This window comes from Bos javanicus, chromosome 3 (genome assembly GCF_032452875.1).
Source record: "Bos javanicus breed banteng chromosome 3, ARS-OSU_banteng_1.0, whole genome shotgun sequence".
In the NCBI taxonomy this organism is placed as follows: domain Eukaryota; kingdom Metazoa; phylum Chordata; class Mammalia; order Artiodactyla; family Bovidae; genus Bos; species Bos javanicus.
In genome coordinates, this window is record NC_083870.1 from 46,024,498 (window position 1) to 46,045,800 (window position 21,303).

Below are 21,303 nucleotides of genomic sequence, written 5' to 3' on the forward strand. Positions count from 1 at the left end.
TCCCTTCTCCCTCCCCATACCATCCCTCTGGGTCGTCCCAGTGCACCAGCTCCAAGCATCCAGTATAGTGCATCGAACCTGGACTGGCAACTCGTTTCATACATGATAGTATACATGTTTCAATGCCATTCTCCCAAATCTTCCCACCCTCTCCTTCTCCCACAGAGTCCATAAGACTGTTCTATACATCAGTGTCTCTTTTGCTGTCTCGTATACAGGGTTATTGTTACCACCTTTCTAAATTCCATATATATGTGTTAGTATACTGTATTGGTGTTTTTCTTTCTGGCTTACTTCACTCTGCGATCCAAAAGTCCACAAGCAATTAATGCTGGAGAGGGTATGGAGAAAAGGGAACCCTCTTACACTGTTGGTGGGAATGCAAACTAGTACAGCCACTATGGAGAACAGTGTGGAGATTCCTTAAAAAACTGGAAGTAGAACTGCCTTATGATCCAGAAATCCCACTGCTGGGCATACACACTGACGAAACCAGAAGGGAAAGAGACACGTGTACCCCAGTGTTCATCGCAGCACTGTTTATAATAGCCAGGACATGGAAGCAACCTAGATGTCCATCAGCAGATGAATGGACAAGAAAGCTGTGGTACATATACACAATGGAGTATTATTCAGCCATTAAAAAGAATTCATTGGAATCAGTTCTAATGAGATGGATGAAACTGGAGCCTATTATACAGAGTGAAGTAAGCATCTCTATTTTTTATGCAGGATATGCACTTCTAAATCATATAAATTGACATGAAACTTGTGTTTCTATGTATTTCCTAAACATATTCAGTGGGACAGATTCCCCTGGGTAATGACCAAGCATGTTTAAAAAGAAAAATCTTTTATGATTTACTTTGTTTCCTTTGCCTTTGAATCTTCCCAGTCTCCAGGGACAATCAGGTCAGTTCAGTTCAGTCATGTCCCACTGTTTGCAACTGGACTGTTGTATGGACTGTATCCGACTCTTTGCAACCCCATGGACTGCATCACACCAGTCTTCCCTGTCCATCACCATCTCCTGGAGCTTGCTCAAACTCATGTCCATCAAGTCAGGGATGCCATCCAACCATCTCATCCTCTACTGTCCCCTTCTCCTCCTTTCTTCCATCTTTCTGAGTGTTAAGGTCTTTTCCAGTAATCAGTTCTGCATATCAGGTGGCCAAAATATTGGAGCTTCAGCTTCAGCATCAGTCCTTCCAATGAATATTCAGAACTGATTTTCTTTAGGGTTGATGGGTTTGATCTCCTTGCAGTCCAGGGACAATATGAAGTGTTTAATCAGTCTCCTTTGGATCGTGCCATGGTAGCAGCATGTGTCACTGCTGCAAGATTATAAAAACTGACACTGGAATTTAGCCAGAATCACACTGCAATACTTTTCTATTAATTTATTTTCTCACTTAAAGATACCTCTCATTCTCTTGTATCTTCAAAGTGGCTAAAAAAGATTAAATTAGCTTTGTATTTGAAATCAATTGCTTAAAGAGGTGATGTCAAGTTTTATCTTTCCTTTTCCTTTGCACGCAAACAGAATCTTCTAAACCTGGTACACAAGTATCACAACCAGTTTGTAAAACATCACTAAGTTGGGTAAAAATTATCCAGGACTTAATCCCTATTGTATGGTGTCACGATAGTGTCAACAAATTTGTAAAATAATCAGTTTTGCTTTCCTTGAATTGTGGCTTCTCCCCCACCAGTATGTGAGTTTTAAAAGTTTAAAGGACTTGATATTATGATAACAAAGTTATATGAATGTGGTATTACATACAAATGTATACATGTATATGTATATATATATGTATACTTTCTGATTGTTTTCTATTATAAAATTAATATATATGAATTATGACTTTTTGTTAAATAGTGTAATTAGAATAATAACGTCCTTTGCCTTAGCTAATTTAGATGTTATGTTTTCACTATGTCTATTGCATTTCATGTTGACTAACAATAAAGAAATAGGGTTTAGGTGAAATAGTTTTATTCGCAGAAAGTATTTTGAGAACATGTGTGATGTAACACAAATTTAAAATGTGGTACCTGTATCATAATAAACTAAAGCAAAGTTTTTTCAAAGTATGAGAATTGTGCTTTAAAAAGAAGGGAAGGAGGTTGTTTTTAATTAATTCCATTTAGATGAAAGAAACATGAACATACAAGAATAATTTTTTTTTTCAGGATATCTGAGCACTCCACTGACTGACTGTACTAAAAGATTTGTGGCCACAAGGAAAGTTTCTTTTGAAACTTTCTTGTTAAAAGAGAACATATAGAATAAAAGGTTGTCTTTATAAATACAACAAACTTGAGATGTAACTATTCTAATTAAATTCCATCTTCTGTCCTCATATCACCTTTCTCAGTGTGCAGTCTTGAGGGTAAGCTCCCTCTCTCCCGATTTTCCTTCCTTCTTTCTTTCATTCCTTCCTTCATTTTTTATTTATTTATCTCCTACTATGTGCTGGTCATTACCTTAGCCCATCGAGTTACAACGGTAAATAAAGCAAAGTGCCTGTTCTCATGGGAGCATATGTTCTGGTAGTGAGTTGTTTAAGTCACTCAGCCATGTCCGGCTCTTTGCAACCCCATGGACTTCAGCATGCTAGGCTTCCTTGTCCTTCACTATCTCCTGGAGATTGCTCAAACTCATGTCTATTGAGTCAATAATTCCATCCAACCATCTCATCCTCTGTCACTCCTTCTCCTCCTGTTCTCTGTCTTTCCCAGAATCAAGGTCTTTTCCAGTGAGTATAATCTTCTTATCAGGCAGCTAAAGTGGTGCTTCAGCTTCAGCATCAGTCCTTTCAATGAATATTTAGGGTTGATTTCCTTTAGGATCGACTGGCTGGATCTCCTTACTGTCCAAGGGACTCTTAAGAGTCTTCTCTAACACCACAGTTCAAAAGCATCAACTCTTTGGTGCTCAGCCTTCTTTACAGTCCAATTCTCAGATCCGTACATGATTACTGGAAAAGCCAGCATTGACTATACAGACCTTTGCCATTAAAGTGATGGCTCTGCTTTTTAATATGCTGTCTCTTCCAACAACACAAGAGAAGATTCTACACATGGACATCACCAGATGGTCAACACCAAAATCAGATTGATTATATTTTTTGCAGCCAAAATGGAGAAGCTCTATACAGTCAGCAAAAAGGAGACCAGGAGATGACTGTGGCTCAGATCATGAACTCCTTATTGCCAATTCAGACTTAAATTGAAGAAAGTAGGTAAAACCACTAGACCATTCAGGTATGACCTAAATCAAATCCCTTATGATTATAGTGTGGGAGTGAGAAATAGATTTAAGGGACAAGATCTGATAGACAGAGTGTCTGATGAACTATGGATGGAGGTTCGTGACATTGTACAGGAGACATGGATCAAGATCATCCCCATGGAAAAGAAATTCAAAAAAGGAAAATGGCTGTCTAAGGAGGCCTTAAAAATAGCTGTGAAACAAAGAGAAGCGAAAAGCAAAGGAGAAAAGGAAAGATATAAGTATCTGAATGCAGATAAGAAAGCTTTCCTCAGCAATCAATGCAAAGAAATAGAGGAAAACAATAGAATGGGAAAGACTAGAGATCTCTTCAAGAAAATTAGAGATACCAAGGGAACATTTCATGCAAAGCTGGGCTCGATAAAGGACAGAAATGATATGGACCTAAAAGAAGCAGAAGATATTAAGAAGACGTGGCAAGAATACACAGGAGAACCATACAAAAAACAATTTCACAACCCAGATAATCATGATGGTGTGATCACTCACCTAGAGCCAGACATCCTGGAATGTGAAGTCAAGTGGGCCTTAGAAAGCATCACTATGAACAAAGCTAGTGGAGGTGATGGAATTCCAGTTGAGCTATTTCAAATGCTGAAAGATAATGCCGTGAAAGTGCTACACTCAATATGCCAGCAAATTTGGAAAACTCAGCAGTGGCCACAGGACTGGAAAAGGCCAGTTTTCATTTCAATCCCAAAGAAAGGCAATGCCAAAGAATGCTCAAACTACCACACAGTTGTACTCATCTCACATGCTAGTAAAGTAATGCTCAAAATTCTCCAAGCCAGGCTTCAGCAATATGTGAACTGTGAACTTCCAGATGTTCAAGCTGTTTTAGAAAAGGCAGAGGAACCAGAGATCAAATTGCCAACATCCGCTGGATCATGGAAAAAGCAAGAGAGTTCCAGAAAAGCATCTATTTCTGCTGTATTGACTATGCCAAAGCCTTTGACTGTGTGGATCACAATAAACTGTGGAGAAGTCTGAAAGAGATGGGAATATCAGACCACCTGACCTGCCTCTTGAGAAACCTGTATTCAGGTCAGGAAGCAACAGTTAGAACTGGACATGGAACAACAGACTGGTTCCAAATAGGAAAAGGAGTATGTCAAGGCTGTATATTATCACCCTGCTTATTTAACTTATACACAGAGTACATCATGAGAAACATTGGGCTGGAAAAGAACAAGCTGGAATCAAGATTGCCAGGAGAAATATCAATAACTTCAGATATGCAGATGATACCACCCTTATGGCAGAAAGTGAAGAGGAACTAAAAAGCCTCTTGACGAAGGTGAAAGAGGAGAGTGAAAAAGTTGGCTTAAAGCTCAACGTTCAGAAAACGAAGATCATGGCATCTGGTCCCATCACTTCATGGCAAATAGATGGGGAAACAGTGGAAACTGACTTTATTTTTCTGGGCTCCAAAGTCGCTGCAGATGGTGACTGCAGCCATGAAATTAAAAGACGCTTACTCCTTCGAAGGAAAGTTATGACCAACCTAGATAGCATATTAAAAAGCAGAGATATTACTCTGCAACAAAGATCCATCTAGTCAAGGCTATGGTTTTTCCAGTGGTCATGTATGGATGTGAGAGTTGGACTGTGAAGAAAGCTGAGTGCCGAAGAATTGATGCTTTTGAACTGTGGTGTTGGAGAAGACTCTTGAGAGTCCCTTGGACTGCAAGGAGATCCAACCAGTCCATCCTAAAGGAGATCAGTCCTAGGTGTTCATTGGAAGGACTGATGCTGAAGCTGAAACTCCAATACTTTGGCCACCTGATGCGAAGAGTTGACTCATTGTAAAATATCCTGATGCTACAAGGGATTGGGGACAGGAGGAGAAGGAGATGACAGAGGATGAGATGGCTGGATGGCATCACCAACTCAATGGACATGAGTTTGAGTGAGCTCTGAGAGTTGGTAATGGACAGGGAGGCCTGGTGTGCTGCGATTCATGGGGTCGCAAAGAGTCAGACACGACTGAGCGACTGAACTGAACTGAATTAGGTTTGTCATAGCTTATCTTCCAAGGAGCAAGTGTCTTTTAATTTCATGGATGTAGTCACTGTCTGCAATGATTTTGGAGCCCAAGAAAATAAAGTCTGTCACTGTTTCCATTGTTTCCCATGTATTTGCCATGAATGATAGGACCAGATGCTATGATCTTAGTTTTTTGAAAGTTGTTTTTAAGCCAGCTTTTTCACTCTCTTCGTTCATCTTCATCAAGAGGCTCTTTGATGAAAAGAACTCTTTGTCAGGTTCTTTTTTGCTTTCTGCCATAAGGGTGGTGTCATCTGCATATCTGAGGTTATTGATATTTCTCCTGGCAATCTTGATCCCAGCTTGAGCTTCATCCAGCCCAGCATTTCACATGATGTACTCTGTATATATGTTAAATAAGCAGGGTGGCAATATATAGCCTTGACATACCCCTTTCTCAATTTTGAACCAGTTCATTGTTCCATATCTGTTTCTAACTGTTACTTCTTGACCTGCATGCAGGTTTCTCAGGAGGCACGTCAGGTGGTCTGGTATTTCCATCTCTTTAAGAATTTTCCACAGTTTGTTATGAGACCAACACAGTCAAAGACTTTAGCTTAATCGGTAAAGCAAAAGTATATGTTTTTCTGCAACTCTTTTGCTTTGCAATATATTTTTTCCTATATAAAAGTACAGTTTTTAGTGAACATATCACACACTCATACATACATGTTCTGTAATTATATAGAAAATATATATACTTTTCTATATAGTTATTGAATACATATGTATGTATGATGTACGTATCAAAAACTGTCTTTCAAATAATTTTTTATTTTTTAAGATATTCTTCTCTTAAGACATTTATGGAATTGCTAGTAAATAGATCAACTAAATATTGTGATATACTTAAATGTATAGGAATTGCTTTTGATGAATTCTCTAGTATTTGTTTTTCATTGTTTTTATTTTTTCATAAATTTCTACTGTTTCTGTAATAACACATTCATATTTTGTCATGCATATAAAAATGTGTATTTCCTCACATGCGTCTTATACATTGTGAAAATACCCATAGAAGAAATACTTATTCCTTTAATACTGATCAGAAACACGTGTTGCATTTTTTAAACTGCTGACTTTTCCACAAATGTTTCTCTCTCTTTTTTTTAGTACTTCTGAAATCCCTCAGTTCCGGCTGCCATATGATGTAGTAAATTTTGAGATTGAGCTTATGAAGGATCTTGGTGTAAAGGTAAGTGAAAAACATAACATTTATGTATTGCTTTAAAAGAAAGGAGTAAGCTCTGTATTGAAGATTAACAGCAAAATGTCACACACTTTAGGAAAGAACAATTAAAAGCTACACCAGGCAGAAGCAGAAAGATGCTTCTCCTTGCTTAGGGCATTTGTCTGTCTACTGTCTGAATGCCACTAGCCTGGAAAAGGGCAATCAATAGTTCTCATCTGGCACGCCTGCATGTGATTAATTGTCTGTGAGAAACAAATTCCTAAATTGCTTTAGGGGTTCAGTGCAGCTAATAGAAGGATTTGGTTTCTTTAATCACTAAATTTATTGCTATTTTTTTTCAAAACTTTTATTACCTTTCCATGACAGATACAAAATAATAGATTAATGGAATATTATAAATTACACAATACATTGTTGTAAGTACATATAAAAACTGTTTTGAAAAGTGGTTAGCAAACTATTCATGATTCTTGCATTTAGAAATACAAAATGAAATAACCAGTAAAAAGAAAAACACTCATAACAATATTTTGTGTTTTTATACTTATAATTAATTTTATTTGGCAGTGGTTAGGTGATGAAATGTGTATACAATCACCAAAGAAAAACTCTTCTAGCAAATATGAAATACAAATGTGCACACATTTATGAAAACTGTTCAAAATAATGTTCAAAATAGATTTAAGGGTGATTACTTGCTTCAAATAAATATATCCTGAAAAGTTCTTTAAATGTCTTTCATTTTGAATGCAAGTTCTTACCTAAATCTCATTAAGTAAGGAAATGATTTTGAGACCTCAAAGTAATATATTAGGTGTTACTTGAAATTGAAGATAAATCAAAAATTAATTTAAGACACATCTAAATTCATCTTATAAATAATTATAAAATTGCATTCAATTTCTACCTTACTGGATATGTTGCATAAAGTAGGGCATACCCATTACTCTTACTAGGAAACTCATCAAGACATAGTGACATAGTAGTAGTCAGTGCACTGAGTGCCAGAAAATGTACATTTCAGCTACAGTTTTGTCTCTTCCTAATTTTATAGTCAGATAACCTTGATGAAGTCAATTAATGTCCTTCACCTTGGTCAGTATTTGTTCAAAGGGAAAAGTATGCTATTACCACTTTTATAAACAGATCTGCTTATATATGCCTGAAAATATATGTGCTCTGGACATGTGTAATAATCCAGTAGCGTAGATTGCCTTTGGGAAGGTGTAGGAAGTCATTGGAGAAGGCAATGGCACCCCATTCCAGTACTCTTGCCTGGAAAATCCCATGGACGGAGGAGCCTGGTGGGCTGCAGTCCATGGGGTCGCTGGGAGTCGGCACGACTGAGCGACTCCACTTTCACTTTTCACTTTCATGCATTATAATGGCAAACTCCAGTGTTCTTGCCTGGAGAATCCCAGGGACAGCCTGGTGGGCTGCCGTCTCTGGGGTCGCACAGAGTCAGACACGACTGAAGTGACTTAGCAGCAGCAGCAGCAGCAGCAGGAAGTCATTTATCATCATTTTGTACATTTGAATTTTAAACCCTATGAATTTATTATATTATTGAGAAATTATTAGAACCTGAATTGAGGAGGTTAATGCTATCTTGTCCATCACTCAGGTTGTTTTAAAATTTGAAGGAAATAAAGTATTCAAACTTGCTTTGTAAACAAAAAATTCTATGTACAATTCTGAAGAGAGACAGTAACAGAATTTGTTTTCAGCTTTGAGGACTGGCATCCATTGATGAAGTACTTTCATCTTTTATGACTTATCAAACTTACCCATGAAAGGATATAGGAAATGGTCTTTGTTACCACCTCATCAGCAATATAACCTTCATGTTTTTACTCTGAAACTGTAATTTTAAAGTCAACAATAATTTACTGGCAATGAAGTGGATTTTTCTCTGGATTTATTCTCTTTGGCTTCTGGGCAGCATGTGATATATTCTTATATGTATGTATGTAACTGTGCATGTGTGTGCATGTATCTATGTATAGGGTATACCCATGATCTAGCATTATCTTGGAATTACCTCTCTCAAGACAATAGATAAAATTATTAAGAATTTACTTTGGCCAAGTTAATTACTAAGGATTCTTCTAGTACCATCTTTCTTTTGAGCTCCAGTTCTGTATTCTTAGTAGTTTAATGAGCATATTTATCATCCAAATAACATACATTCATCATATCTAAGCTTAGCATAATTAATTATCTTCCCTCCCAACTATGTTCTTCTAAATTTCTTGAGTAATTTCAACTTATTTCATATCTATAGCTGATAGATTAGTTCTTATTTATTTTAAACTGAATTTTTCCAATCAAAGATTGTGTCACAGTAAAACTCTATTTGTACGTTGTATGTATGTATGTATGTATATTATACACACACACACACACACACATATATATATATATACTTTTTTCTTCCACTGTTTCATTGTCTGGAATCTCTAGTATGTTGTAAATGTGATAATACATGGCATCTTTTCAGATCTATGAAATAACATTTTTATCATACTGAATAAATATTTTCTTTTTCTAGATTTATTAATATAATAGTAACATTTCTGTAGTTATTTTTTTTTTATTTTAATGAAGAAAGTTGGGCACAACTGAGCGACTTCACTTTCACTTTCACTTTCATGCATTGGAGAAGGAAATGGCAACCCACTCCAGTGTTCTTGCCTGGAGAATCCCAGGGATGGGGTAGCCTGGTGGGCTGCCATTTATGGGGTCGCACAGGGTTGGACACAACTGAAGTGACTTAGCAGCAGCATACCTTCATCTAATGGCTTTAGCAATATATGCCTGACTACTCTAAAACATCCCAGCTAAATTCAGATAAAATTCACTTCACATCAAGCTTAGTGTAAGTTGTTGTTCAGTTGTAAAGTTGTGTCCAACTCTGTAACCCCATGGTCCTGGGATGAGGGAGTTAGGTCTTGTGATTCTGACTTGTTCTTTCCTTTCTTCAGTTGAGTTGGCTGGAAAGAATGTTAAGGTGCTTATTGTTCTTAAGAGAAGCATGAGAAAGCACAAAGTCTTCTGCAGTTGTGCCCAGAAAATATTCTGTAAAGTGACCATTGACATTGGTTCAAGGATCTTTACAAAGAATATTCCAGGATGAGCATGTAGGCCGCAGCTTGAGGCCATGGGAAGGATTGTTATCTGAGACCTGTTTGTGAGGGGAATATTTATGGCAAAAGAAGTTTGCTGAACTTAGGGTTTAGGAATAATTAAGAATAGCTTAGAAGCCTTTTTAGGAGATAGTGATCTTAAGATGCTAGGGGCAAACAGGATTCAGAAAGATAAGAAATAAACTGAGGAATGTAGCATGAGTTACAATGTAATCACAAGTATAGGACACATAAGAGGAAGTAGATAATAGATAGTCAAGCCAATTCTGAGAGAATCCCTGAAGCAGGAACTCTGCTTGTAGGGCAACAATGATTTCTGGAGATAATAAATCTGGGTGGGGGAACTAAAAATGTCAAACCTCTGACCTAATGCTTTTGTCAACATATAAAGAAAACCTGAAGCTTGAAATAAACATGTAGTCCCAAACCTCGAGTCAGAGGCTACATCATTGTCCGCCGACACCATTCACCCCTTCAGGCTGATTTCCTGGAGCTGGACTCCGGCAGGGATGGTCTTGATCCCTGTCTCCTGTACAATGTCACGAAACTCTGTCCATAGTTCATCAGGCACTCTGTCTATCAGATCTGGTCCCTTAAATCTATTTCTCACTTCATAATCATAAGGGATTTGATTTAGGTCATACCTGAATGGCCTAGTGGTTTTCCCTACTTTCTTCAATTTAAGTCTGAATTTGGCAATAAGGAGTTCATGATCTGAGCCACAGTCAAACATTATTTTGAACAGTTTTCATAAAGGTGTGCACATTTGTATTTCATATTTGCTAGAAGAGTTTTTCTTTGGTGATTGTATACACATTTCATCACCTAACCACTGCCAAATAAAATTAATTATAAGTATAAAAACACAAAATTCTGTTATGAGTGCTTTTCTTTTTATTGGTTATTTTAATTTGTATTTCTAAATGCAAGAATCATGAATAGTTTGCCCTGCTTCATTCTGTACTTCAAGGCCAAATTTGCCTTTTACTCCAGGTATTTCTTGACTTCCTACTTTTGCATTCCAGTCCTCTACAGTGAAAAGGACATCTTTTTTGGATGTTAGTTCTAAAATGTCTTGTAGGTCTTCATAGAACCATTCAGCTTCAGCTTCTTCAGCATTACTGATTGGGGCACAGGCTTGGATTACCGTGATATTGAATGGTTTGCCTTGGAAATGAACAGACATCATTCTATCGTTTTTAAGATTGCATCAAAGTACTGCATTTCAGACTCTTGTTGACCATGATTGTCCTCTATTTCTTCTAATGGATTCCTGCCCACAGTAGTAGATATAATGGTCATCTGAGTTAAATTCACCCATTCCAGTCCATTTTAGTTTGCTGATTCCTACAATGTCGATGTTTACTCTTGCCATCTCCTGTTTGACCACTTCCAATTTGCCTTGATTCATGGACCTAACATTTCAGGTTTCTATGCAATAGTGCTCTTTACAGCACTGGACCTTGCTTCTATCACCAGTCACATCTACAACTTGGTGTTGTTTTTGCTTTGGCTCCATCCCTTCATTCTTTCTGGAGTTATTTCTCCACTAATCTACAGTAGCATATTGGGCCCTTACCAACCTGGGGAGTTCCTTTTTCAGTATCCTATCATTTTGCCTTTTCATACTGTTCATGGGGTTCTCAACCAAGAATACTGAAGTGGTTTGCCATTCCCTTCTCCAGTGGACCACATTCTGTCAACCTCTCCACCATGACCTGTCCATCTTGGGTGGCCCCACATGGCATGGCTTAATTTCATTGAGTTAGATGAGGCTGTGGTCCGTATGATCAGATTGGCTAGTTTTCTGTGGTTATGGTTTCCGTGTGTCTGCCCTCTGATGCTCTCTTGCGACATCTACCGTCTTACTTGGGTTTCTCTTACCTTGGACGTGGGGTATCTCTTCACGGCTGGTTCAGGAAAGTGCAGCTGCTGCTCCTTACCTTGGAGGAGGTCGCCCCTCCTGACCTTGAACGTGGAGTTGCTCCCTCTCGGCCCTCCTGTGCCTGCATAGCCACTTCTCCTTGGACATAGGGTAGCTCTTCTTGGCCGCCGCCCCTGACCTCAAAGGTGGGGTAGCTCCTCTCGGCTGCCGCCTCTGACCTTGGACGTGGGGTAGCTCCCCTGGGCCGCTGCCCGTGACGTTGGATGTGGGGTAACTCCTCTCAGCTGCTGCCCCTGACCTCGGATGGTCCTAGTCCCAGTAAATTAACACTGGGAATTAAACTATTTATCTTTGTAGTTTTCTATACACAAAAGTATAGTTCAACTTGTTTGCTTCCTCTAGGGTGGAAACAGACTGAGAAATGCAAAATGTTTGTGCATCCTTCTTGTATGTTACATATTCAGGGGCATGTTCACTCTATCAGGGTGGAAAATTTGGGATATTTTCATTCCCCTTTGATAAATCACATAACACCCCTACGAAACTACACATACCCATATACACAAACACACACACAGGCACACAAATACCACCTCAGAGAGGGGGTCTTTCTTGAATTTTTTTTGCTGAGACCAATTAATAAACCAAACCTAACGTCAAGTATTATGAGCATCAATTCTGTTGATAAGCCCATTGACAGGGCAATACACTGCTCAGCTTTAGAAACTGTATACTTACTCAGATGAATAAAATTTTATTTAAAATATTTGGACCTGTAGTTTTCTTTTATGTCTAACCTTCATTATATATTGGGATTGAGATCATTAAAAAAATAAGCACTAGAACTTTTATCATTCTTTCTTATCAGAAATAGTTTAATACAAAGTCTACTCTTTGCAAAGTAAATTGCAATTCTAAAGATTCATTATTCAATACTTTCAATAGCATCTCATTCCACTAACTGTAATAGTAATACCCACTATTAGATACTTAGTATTAAATACTTTTAATATATGTGTTTAATTATCCAGTTTATTTCATGGTATTTGATGTATTCCAGAGTTCTGAATTATCAGTTACTAATCTCACCTTGGTTGTTCCCTGCTTACAAACTTTCAAATTAAAATTAGAACTAGTATTTTAGTAAAAAAAAAAAAAAAAAGTGCCCTCTATGTTATATTCCAAGTCCCCTTACTTTCTCTTTCTATTCTTTGCTTTGTGCTTTACACTCCAGAAACACTACATTTTCAGTAGTTCTCCACGTGCAATATGTTGTTCTGTGTTTCTGAGGATAGTTCTTGCTCTGCGCTTCATTCTCCTTTTAACCTCAACAGACGTAAGTGCGTAGCTGTTATATGTGCTGCTTCTGCCATTAAAGTACATATTTGACTTTGGTAAAGGTTGTCAAAGCTTTTTTGTCCCTTAGTATCATCATTTGTAAAATGAAGATCATTCTGTCATTTTTGAGATTGCACCCAAATACTGCATTTTACACTCTTTTGTTGACTATGAGGGCCACTCCATTTTTTCTAAGGGATTCTTGCCCACAGTAGTAGATACAGTGATCATCTTAAATCCACCCATTCCCATCCATTTTCCCTGATGATCCCACTTCATAACACTATTGTGAGGATGAAAAAAGTCCTCTTTACAGTACTTAAAAGAGAGTTTTGCACTTAGTTAAGTACTCTATGCAGGTTAGCTGCAATTATTTTTTAATGGATAAACTTTGTTCTTCCACTATGAATCAGTTTAGAGACTTTGTTTTTTGAAACATATTGCCTTCAAAACTCAAAGCAGCCTACCAGACATTTTGCTTCCTTATTTAATATTGGTAAATGAGTGCAAAATTGCAGTAAATTCTTTTATTTTTGAAGTATATACTGACAGATACCTGACAAGTAGACCTCATTGAAGTGACTAATCCCTGATCTTCATGAGGTTGATCTTCTGCCCTCTGGAGTCTATGCTTCTTAAAGTCTCCAGCATACCAGCTACTCCTTGCTTATGTTGTCCAGTCTGCATGATATTTTCAACGCAAGGGATCATAATGATATGCTATGCTATGGCCAGGTTGTTTCAGATTATGTATATTATTGTAGAAGATAATTGACATATTCTTGAGGCAAACCAGTAAATGAATATTCTTGTTTCTCCCATGAATGTGAACTGTTTCCGATCCCTTTTCCACAGCAACAGGATGAAAAGTACGCATTCACCAAATCAATGGCCATGTGCAGTGTACCTGTAGGCTTACCTAATCTGCAGTAATACCACATTTGCCATAGACACTGCAGTCAGGACTACACTTTGGTCAAATCTGCAGTAGTTTACATTCTCCAGGAATCATCTCGTCTCAGCAGGGCCAGACTGGGGAATGAAACAGAAGTAGAACATAGACCACCACCATCTCTCACTATTCCACCCACTCCAGACTACGATATTGTGTTTGATTTAGTCTCTTGACCAGGGTTTCAGAAGTTTTCTGGCCTTCCCAACTATTGTAGCTGTAATAGCTCTTACTTTGCAGACCAGAGACCCATTGTGGGGGTTACTTCTACTGACACATTTAACATTTTGGTTATGCACCTAGAGACTTGGGGATGACCACTACCTGGGTTGCCAGTGAATTTGAGGTTCTTTCTTCATCACGAAAGAATTCAGAGATGAAGCAGAGAGGTTAAGAAAGTGAAGTGAAAGTTTATTTAAGCAAGGATACGCTCTCAGAGGGAGAGTGAGCAGGCACTTCAGGAGCTGCCACCGGGTTTCTTTGGCAAGCCACTTATGAGGGGCCTACAAATGAAAGGGTGGACTATTCACTGGGGAAGGAGGGATTTTTGTCACCATATAGCTTGAGTTAAAAGTGTCATGGCCTCATGGTGTCCTTATACAATGATTACTTCTTATCTGTTAGACTAATCTTATGGTAATGAGGGCCCAAGGAGAAAAGGTTGCATTTGGATTCAGGAGATTCACCCTTTTCCCTACCTTTCTTTGCCTGCTACTTGGACTCTTATCACCCTAAATATATTGTTTCCTATAAGTCTGAAGGCTCCTACTTTACTTTGTCTGTCTATGGACTCCTGCTGCTTATACGTTGGGTGGTTTAGGCCCTTGCCCCCATTTCTCTGCTTATACCTGGTTATTTACCTGCTGTAACACCTGGAGCTGTGCTCCACTTAGGCCAACTGTGAACTTTATCTAGGCCTATTTTTCACCCTGTCTCTGTAGGCCCCGCTCCTCAGATATCAAGTCAATGAAGAGCCTTTTCCAGTGTCCTTGAAAATGTGTGATTATTCCCCTTCCCCAGTGTGCATACAGTTACATGGGTAAATGGCCGTAATTCCTTTTGAAGAAGTAGAGGAATCTTTATAGTATTTACTTGCTAGGATGTTGCAGGGTGTTTCTTTCTACACGACCTGCCCACCTCTTCAGTCAGCAAGTTCAAGATCTGAAAATTGGCTCATGTCTGGGAACTGAGCAATGGATTGTGACTTTTAATAGGAGTGTCCACCTCTGACTCCTGACTTTATTCATCTTCCCTGGACAGTGCCCACTATCAAAATCCTATTGATTTTTAAAAGGGATTTATTGCCTGGGAACTATATTCAGTATCTTAAAATATAATGGAAAATAATTTTTAAAAGAATATAGATATACACACATATATGTTTAAACAAATCACTTTGCTGTACACCTGAAACAAACAAAATATTTTAAATCAACTATACTTCATTAAAAAAAAAAAAGGCTTTATTGAAATCCCACTACCTCTCTTTTTTCTTGTATGTATGACCCCAGCCAAAACGAATCTCTCTGTCCCCAGAATTCTTGTAGACATAATGCTGATCACACTCTGTTGTTTGTTATACTTATTTCTGTATATCTCCTGCACAGATCTTGACTGTACATTAGGCTGAAACTCTCATTTATCATTTTATTCTTTAAAATACCACACATAGTGCCTTGAACATACTGAGAAACCTGTGAAAATTTACTGACTTGATTTTAAATTGCTAACTTTTCTTCTGCCACTTAATTAAAAGGCAAAAATGCATTTAGCCATTAAGTAGAATATGTTAGTGTTCTATTTGTATACTATTTTATATATGTAAGCCTATATACTAAAAGACAAAATATTTTCATATATATATATATATATGGAATTATATATGTGTGTATTAAGCTAGATTATTTTTGATGTTAAAGATTAAGATTTTAATTATTCAAATGCCAAAATCTAATTACCAAAATCCTTCTTTACAGATAATTTGTGGTAAAAGCCTTTCAGTGAATGACATTACTCTTAGTACTTTGAAAGAAGAAGGGTACAAAGCTGCTTTCATTGGGATAGGTAAGTAGCTTATTTTCAAATATTTTTCTTTATATATATATATATATTTTTTTTTTTTACTTCCTGACAGTATTCAGAAGAATAACTACCTTCAGACATTTTTTGGTAGAAGTTGTGTCTGTTCAGAAAAAAGCAGATAGAAATGAATGGCCAAAGAAAATTTTCTGTTTTATAATGAGTTACACTTTCTCACCTCATTATAGATTGACTTGGACAAGACAGTCTTTATCTTCCCATTCTCTCACCATATCCTCGTCACCAGTAAAATCTAACATGCAAAGTGTTTTCAGGTCATGCCACAGAAGCTCAGAATTCAGGCTTAGAAATATCTAGATGCTGTAGCTTTCTCTTTATGATAAAACAAATTAGTTAAATTGATATTAAGAGGTAGAATTGGCTCATTTTCTTTTTCTACTTTTTTTGATATTTTCTAAAGACTTTTCATATTTGGCTGAATTATAAAGATGTTTGATCACAGTTCTGAATATCACATAGTGTACAACTGCTAAGTCAATCAATGTGCCCTATGGTTCCATATTTTGCCTAACTATCCCAGGGAGATTGAGTTTTCTAACATGTTCCCCTTTCCCTTACTCTGTACTGAGACCAAAGAGAACACACTGTTGATATAATTTATTCTTTGTCTTGTGAACTTTGTATTTATTCTCTTATATGATCATATTATGAACAGTGATTGGCATATAAACTGAGTAAGTGCATCTCAGGTCTTTTAGTTTGTCATCTCCTCTCTAGTTCACTTTCTTTGAATATAAATGTCTAGTAAACCTACACAGGAGTAACAACTGTTCCATCTCTTTAAATAATCACATGCTAGGTAACATTTATTTTGGGGCTGTCATTTTTCATATGTTTCTAGAATAAAATCATCAGGAATGCTTTTTTGCCTACTAAATTTTTATCAAGATGGTATATCTTCTCTTACTGGTTAGTTGATAGCAAGTCTTAAAACCATCTTGTCACTCCCTTTACTTAGGTGAAAAATTAGGAAGAGGCAAACAAATTTTCACTGCCTTCTAGCTCCTAAATGTCTTTATTCAACCTCCTTTCTTTCATAAACTTGATTGCCATTGTCATCAATATTTCTCTAGGTTATTTAAGTATAATAATTATGTGAGATAAAAACAGGAAAGAGAAAATTACCCTTGACTTTGGCTTTATTTTTCAATATTACATTTGTACTGAGAATTTTACATAAAGAAATAGGGAAAGTATTTTTTTCACATATATTCTACCAATACCAGCAAAATTGAATCATTAAGTTGCTTTTTCTCTCATCAAATGCATATTAAAATATGTTCTGTTGTTCTTTAGTTGTTAAGTCGTGTGCAACTCTTTGTGACATGGTGGACTGTAGCCCCACTAGGGCTCCTCTCTCCGTGGGATTTCCCAGGCAAGAGTACTGAAGTGGGTTGGCATTTCCTTTTCCAGGGAAAATGTGTTTAGTTAATAATAAATGAAAAATTTAGTCAGGCAATAGGTCTGAAACATTGGCAATGTTTTCAAATAGCTATTTGAAATTCGCCGTTGTAGTTTCCTATAGCAGTTGTATGTAAAAGATAGGGAATTGTATATGCTAATGCAGTTTCATGTATCTCTATGAACTTTGTCCACAAAGAAGCTCTGTACTGAAGAGATAGGGGCCAAATAAACAGCCGATACGCTGAAACATATCCAAATTAACTGCTCAAGAAGCAAATTATAACAAAATTGGGAAGAATTGAAAGTTTTATAAGTCTGAGTGGTTTCAGTTATAAAGTGCTATCTTCCATCTGCAAGAATCAGGAATGTTTCAGAGTTTTCTTTTATTCCATTAAGTCCCCTTACATATGTTATTTGATAGTGCTACATCCCATTCACAAAACTCCATTTGACTCTGCATTGAGGTGTGAATAAAGCACTTAAAATGTGAAGTCCTTTCATATTTATGTTCCTGTGCATTTTCATGCTGAGAAGTGAATCTTTTGACATTTTAGTGTAGTGATGTGTAGAATGCAGTTATGTTCTCTTTGAGTATTCTGTATGAAATATGTACAAGAAAGTTTCATCTTGTCAAAAAAAAAAAAAGAGAGAGTGGTGTTCTGTGTATAGGAGACAAGTAGCCTTGCTCTCCAGGAAGTACTTACTTGACACTCTTGATTGCCAAGTTGGGAATTTATGACCTTTCTATTACCATCTGACAGCCTATTACTTAGACAGCCTCACATCTTTACATGCTTTTGTTCATTCACCATGCTTCTATATTGTAATTCGACTTCACTCACTTTGTTTACCTACCTTTTCCTACTTAGGATAGAGAAGTAAATTTTGGAATAGGAATTCTATATCACTTAGGATATAGGTTTGGCCACTTTAAGAAAGGAAAATAATAAAGACTTAAACAAGATATATGTTTAGTCCTCTCTCAGTTTAACAGTGTGAACCATCCTCAACACGTGTCTTCCATCTTTGGTTCTTAGGTGGCCAGTCTTTCCACATTCCTGCTAACAAAAATTGGAAATAAGAAAGGGAGTTCCTTTCCTCTTAAATTTATGACCCAGACACTGCACATGTTACTTCTGTTTTTATCTTATTGTCTACACCCTAGTAATATAAACATACCTGGCAGCACAGGTTGCAGGGAAATATAGCCTCTAGCTGAGTGGACATAGTGCTCCATTAAACTTCTATTCCTATAGAGAAGGAGGATGATAGATATATAGAGAGGGAAAAAATAGGAGTCTCGCCTTTGATGTGCATCATTATTTGTATTTGACACATAGAATCCTTATTGAGAGAAATCGGTAAGCAGTTAATAGCCAAGAAAGAAACTCAAAACTTAGCACTCAACCTGTTGGTTATAATGATAATGGAGTATTTTCTCTTTCTGTCATTGGGAATATCATATTTTAGACCTATGTTTGTAACTATGTCTCATTCTGTGTTAGTCTAAAGGAAAAATAAAAACTTACGTTTTAATTAAATATGACTTATGAAGGATAGCTTTGTAAGTCTGTGCCTAAGTCCATAGCATGTAAGTCCATCTCAGATTCTGAAGATTACTGATTTTTAATATTGTTTGCGCTATTGCTGGTGAAAAGTTGCTCACTTTTAGTTTTTTTCCAAATTCTAACAGAATCCATTAAGGAAACTATCTCATTGTACATACATCATTGTGAGACTGAAAAAGTATGTCTCTTTACCCATGAGAGGTTTAGTTTTTTCTAAGTGAAATAAAAATAAGTGAGATAAAGCTCTGTGCCTTATTCAAACTGGATTGAGTTATCTTTGAGATAATTAGTATTTTTTTCAAAGACTTTAAATTTTTGATATTTTTATTGAAATAAAAGCACTGGCACAGTATGTTACTGTCAGTGTTTAGAAATAAAGTTAGAACATCTTCTGTACAAGGTTTTTTCAAAGTATTGGATGGCTTTCTTTGGTACAATTATATAAAGTTTAAAAATAAAATAAAATTTAAAAAAATCAATATAATGGATGACAATCATCATTTTTTGTTATTAAAAGTGACCACAAAATAATAGAAAATATCAGTGTGTTGCACATTGTTCGGGTGAGTATTATTTTGAGAAAAATGTTTTTCCATCATATGTATATTTGGTTGGTGTATGTGCTTGCACATGCATATTGCATTATATGGGAAATGTGTTTTTAAAATGTGGTTTGGTAGTCAATGCTCAAAATCCACTGTTGTACATTGTAAAGGCCCTAAAGCACTAATTGCCTTTTCCCCATAGCACGACAACCCTCTCAATAAGCAGCTGCTGAGTGAATTAAATAGGTTTTGCATGATTACAGTATTCTAAATATTTGTTTCTTTTTGTTTTAGTTCTTTGGGTGATTATATTCTAGAGCCAATCTGAGTATCACTGTTCTAGGTGACTGAAGAATCAAACCCTTAACGTTTAATTCAAAGTAGCCTATTTCCCTCCCCCACCCCATTTTTTTTTGGCTTCAGTAGGTCTTTTGGAGTATGGACACTCTCTAGTTGTGTTGCACAGGCTTACTTGCCCCGAGGCATGTAGAATCTTTGTTCCCTGACCAGGGGTCGCACTTGCATCCTCTGCTTTGGAAGGTGGATTCTTAACCACTGGACTGCCAGGGAAGTCCCTCTCTTCCCATTTCTGATCGTCTGTTTTATGGTAATTTACTTCTTATATTCTCATAAAGCATGACAGTGATGAAAAAACTAAACAAACGTGTAAGGGAAGGAACATCCATGAAGGCACTCTCAGAAAAGGTGTAATGCTTTATATATTCTTTTGACAAAGTAGTTTTTTTCTGAATTTTTGTTTTTAATACTTGGGGGAGAGAAAGAATTATGGGGTAAATAGGAGTAAAATGCATAATTATAGTCACAATAGATACAAAGGGAGCAGAGACTGCAGGAGGATATTAAAAAGCTGAATATCACCACCCTATGCTTTACTTGTGTCAACTCCAAAGATTTCTCTTGAGTTTACTTGTGACTGTCACTATTCTCCTCCTTTCATGTTACTAGGCTACTCCTTAGCCTCCTAACCAGTTTTCTTGGCCACTATTAGCCAAACAACAGAAATAGTGATCTTTTTAAAATTAGATCTCATCACATCATTCTCTCATTTAGATTCCCCCATTCCCCATTCAATAGCTCCTTATTTTCTTCAAAATACAGGAAAAATTCCTTAAAATAGACTGCCAAGGCTTTTCATAATTTATTAACAACTTATGTCTTTAGTGACTTATTACATTAGGTGTTGCAGACATTTGAAATATTTTCAGTTTTACCTCATCTCAATCTTTTAAAATCAATTTTTGGACCTGGTGTTGCCTGAACCCAGAACTGTCACTATTTTCATATTTGTGTTTTTACATGTACTTTTTTCTACTTCATGTAATTCTCTTTGCTTATAATGATCCATCCCCTACCTTCACTCTTTACCGTGGACAAATAAAGCCACTTCACCATCACCAGTCATCACACCATCATGTTTCTGTTCCCTCTCTGGATGTCTAGATCAGATTTTAGCATTTATTTCCATGTATCATAGTAGACTGGTTATGTATTTGTTTCCACCACCAGTTGTTAAAACCCTTGTAGTTTGAAGAGTCTGTGTGCCTTCAGTTCAGTTCAGTTCAGTCACTCAGTCATGTCTGACTCTTCGCGACCCCATGAATCACAGCCCGCCAGGCCTCCCTGTCCATCACCAACTCCTGGAGTTCACTCAGACTCATATCCATTGAGTCGGTGATGCCATCCAGCCATCTCATCCTCTGTCATCCCCTTCTCCTCCTGCCCCCAATCCCTCCCAGCATCAGAGTCTTTTCCAATGAGTCAACTCTTTGCATGAGGTGGCCAAAGTACTGGAGTTTCAGCTTTAGCATCAT

General features: G+C 37.0%; 1 protein-coding gene across 3 annotated transcripts in view; it reads left to right on the top strand.

Moving 5' to 3' along the window:
• Window positions 1–21,303, top strand: part of DPYD (dihydropyrimidine dehydrogenase) — a 930,948-nt gene that overhangs the window by 260,226 nt on the left and 649,419 nt on the right. For all 3 annotated transcript variants that reach the window (XM_061411115.1, XM_061411116.1, XM_061411117.1), the window contains exons 7-8: window positions 6,455–6,536; window positions 15,831–15,918. In XM_061411115.1, coding sequence (XP_061267099.1) covers window positions 6,455–6,536; window positions 15,831–15,918 — 170 coding nt within the window. The remainder of the gene's footprint in view (window positions 1–6,454; window positions 6,537–15,830; window positions 15,919–21,303) is intronic.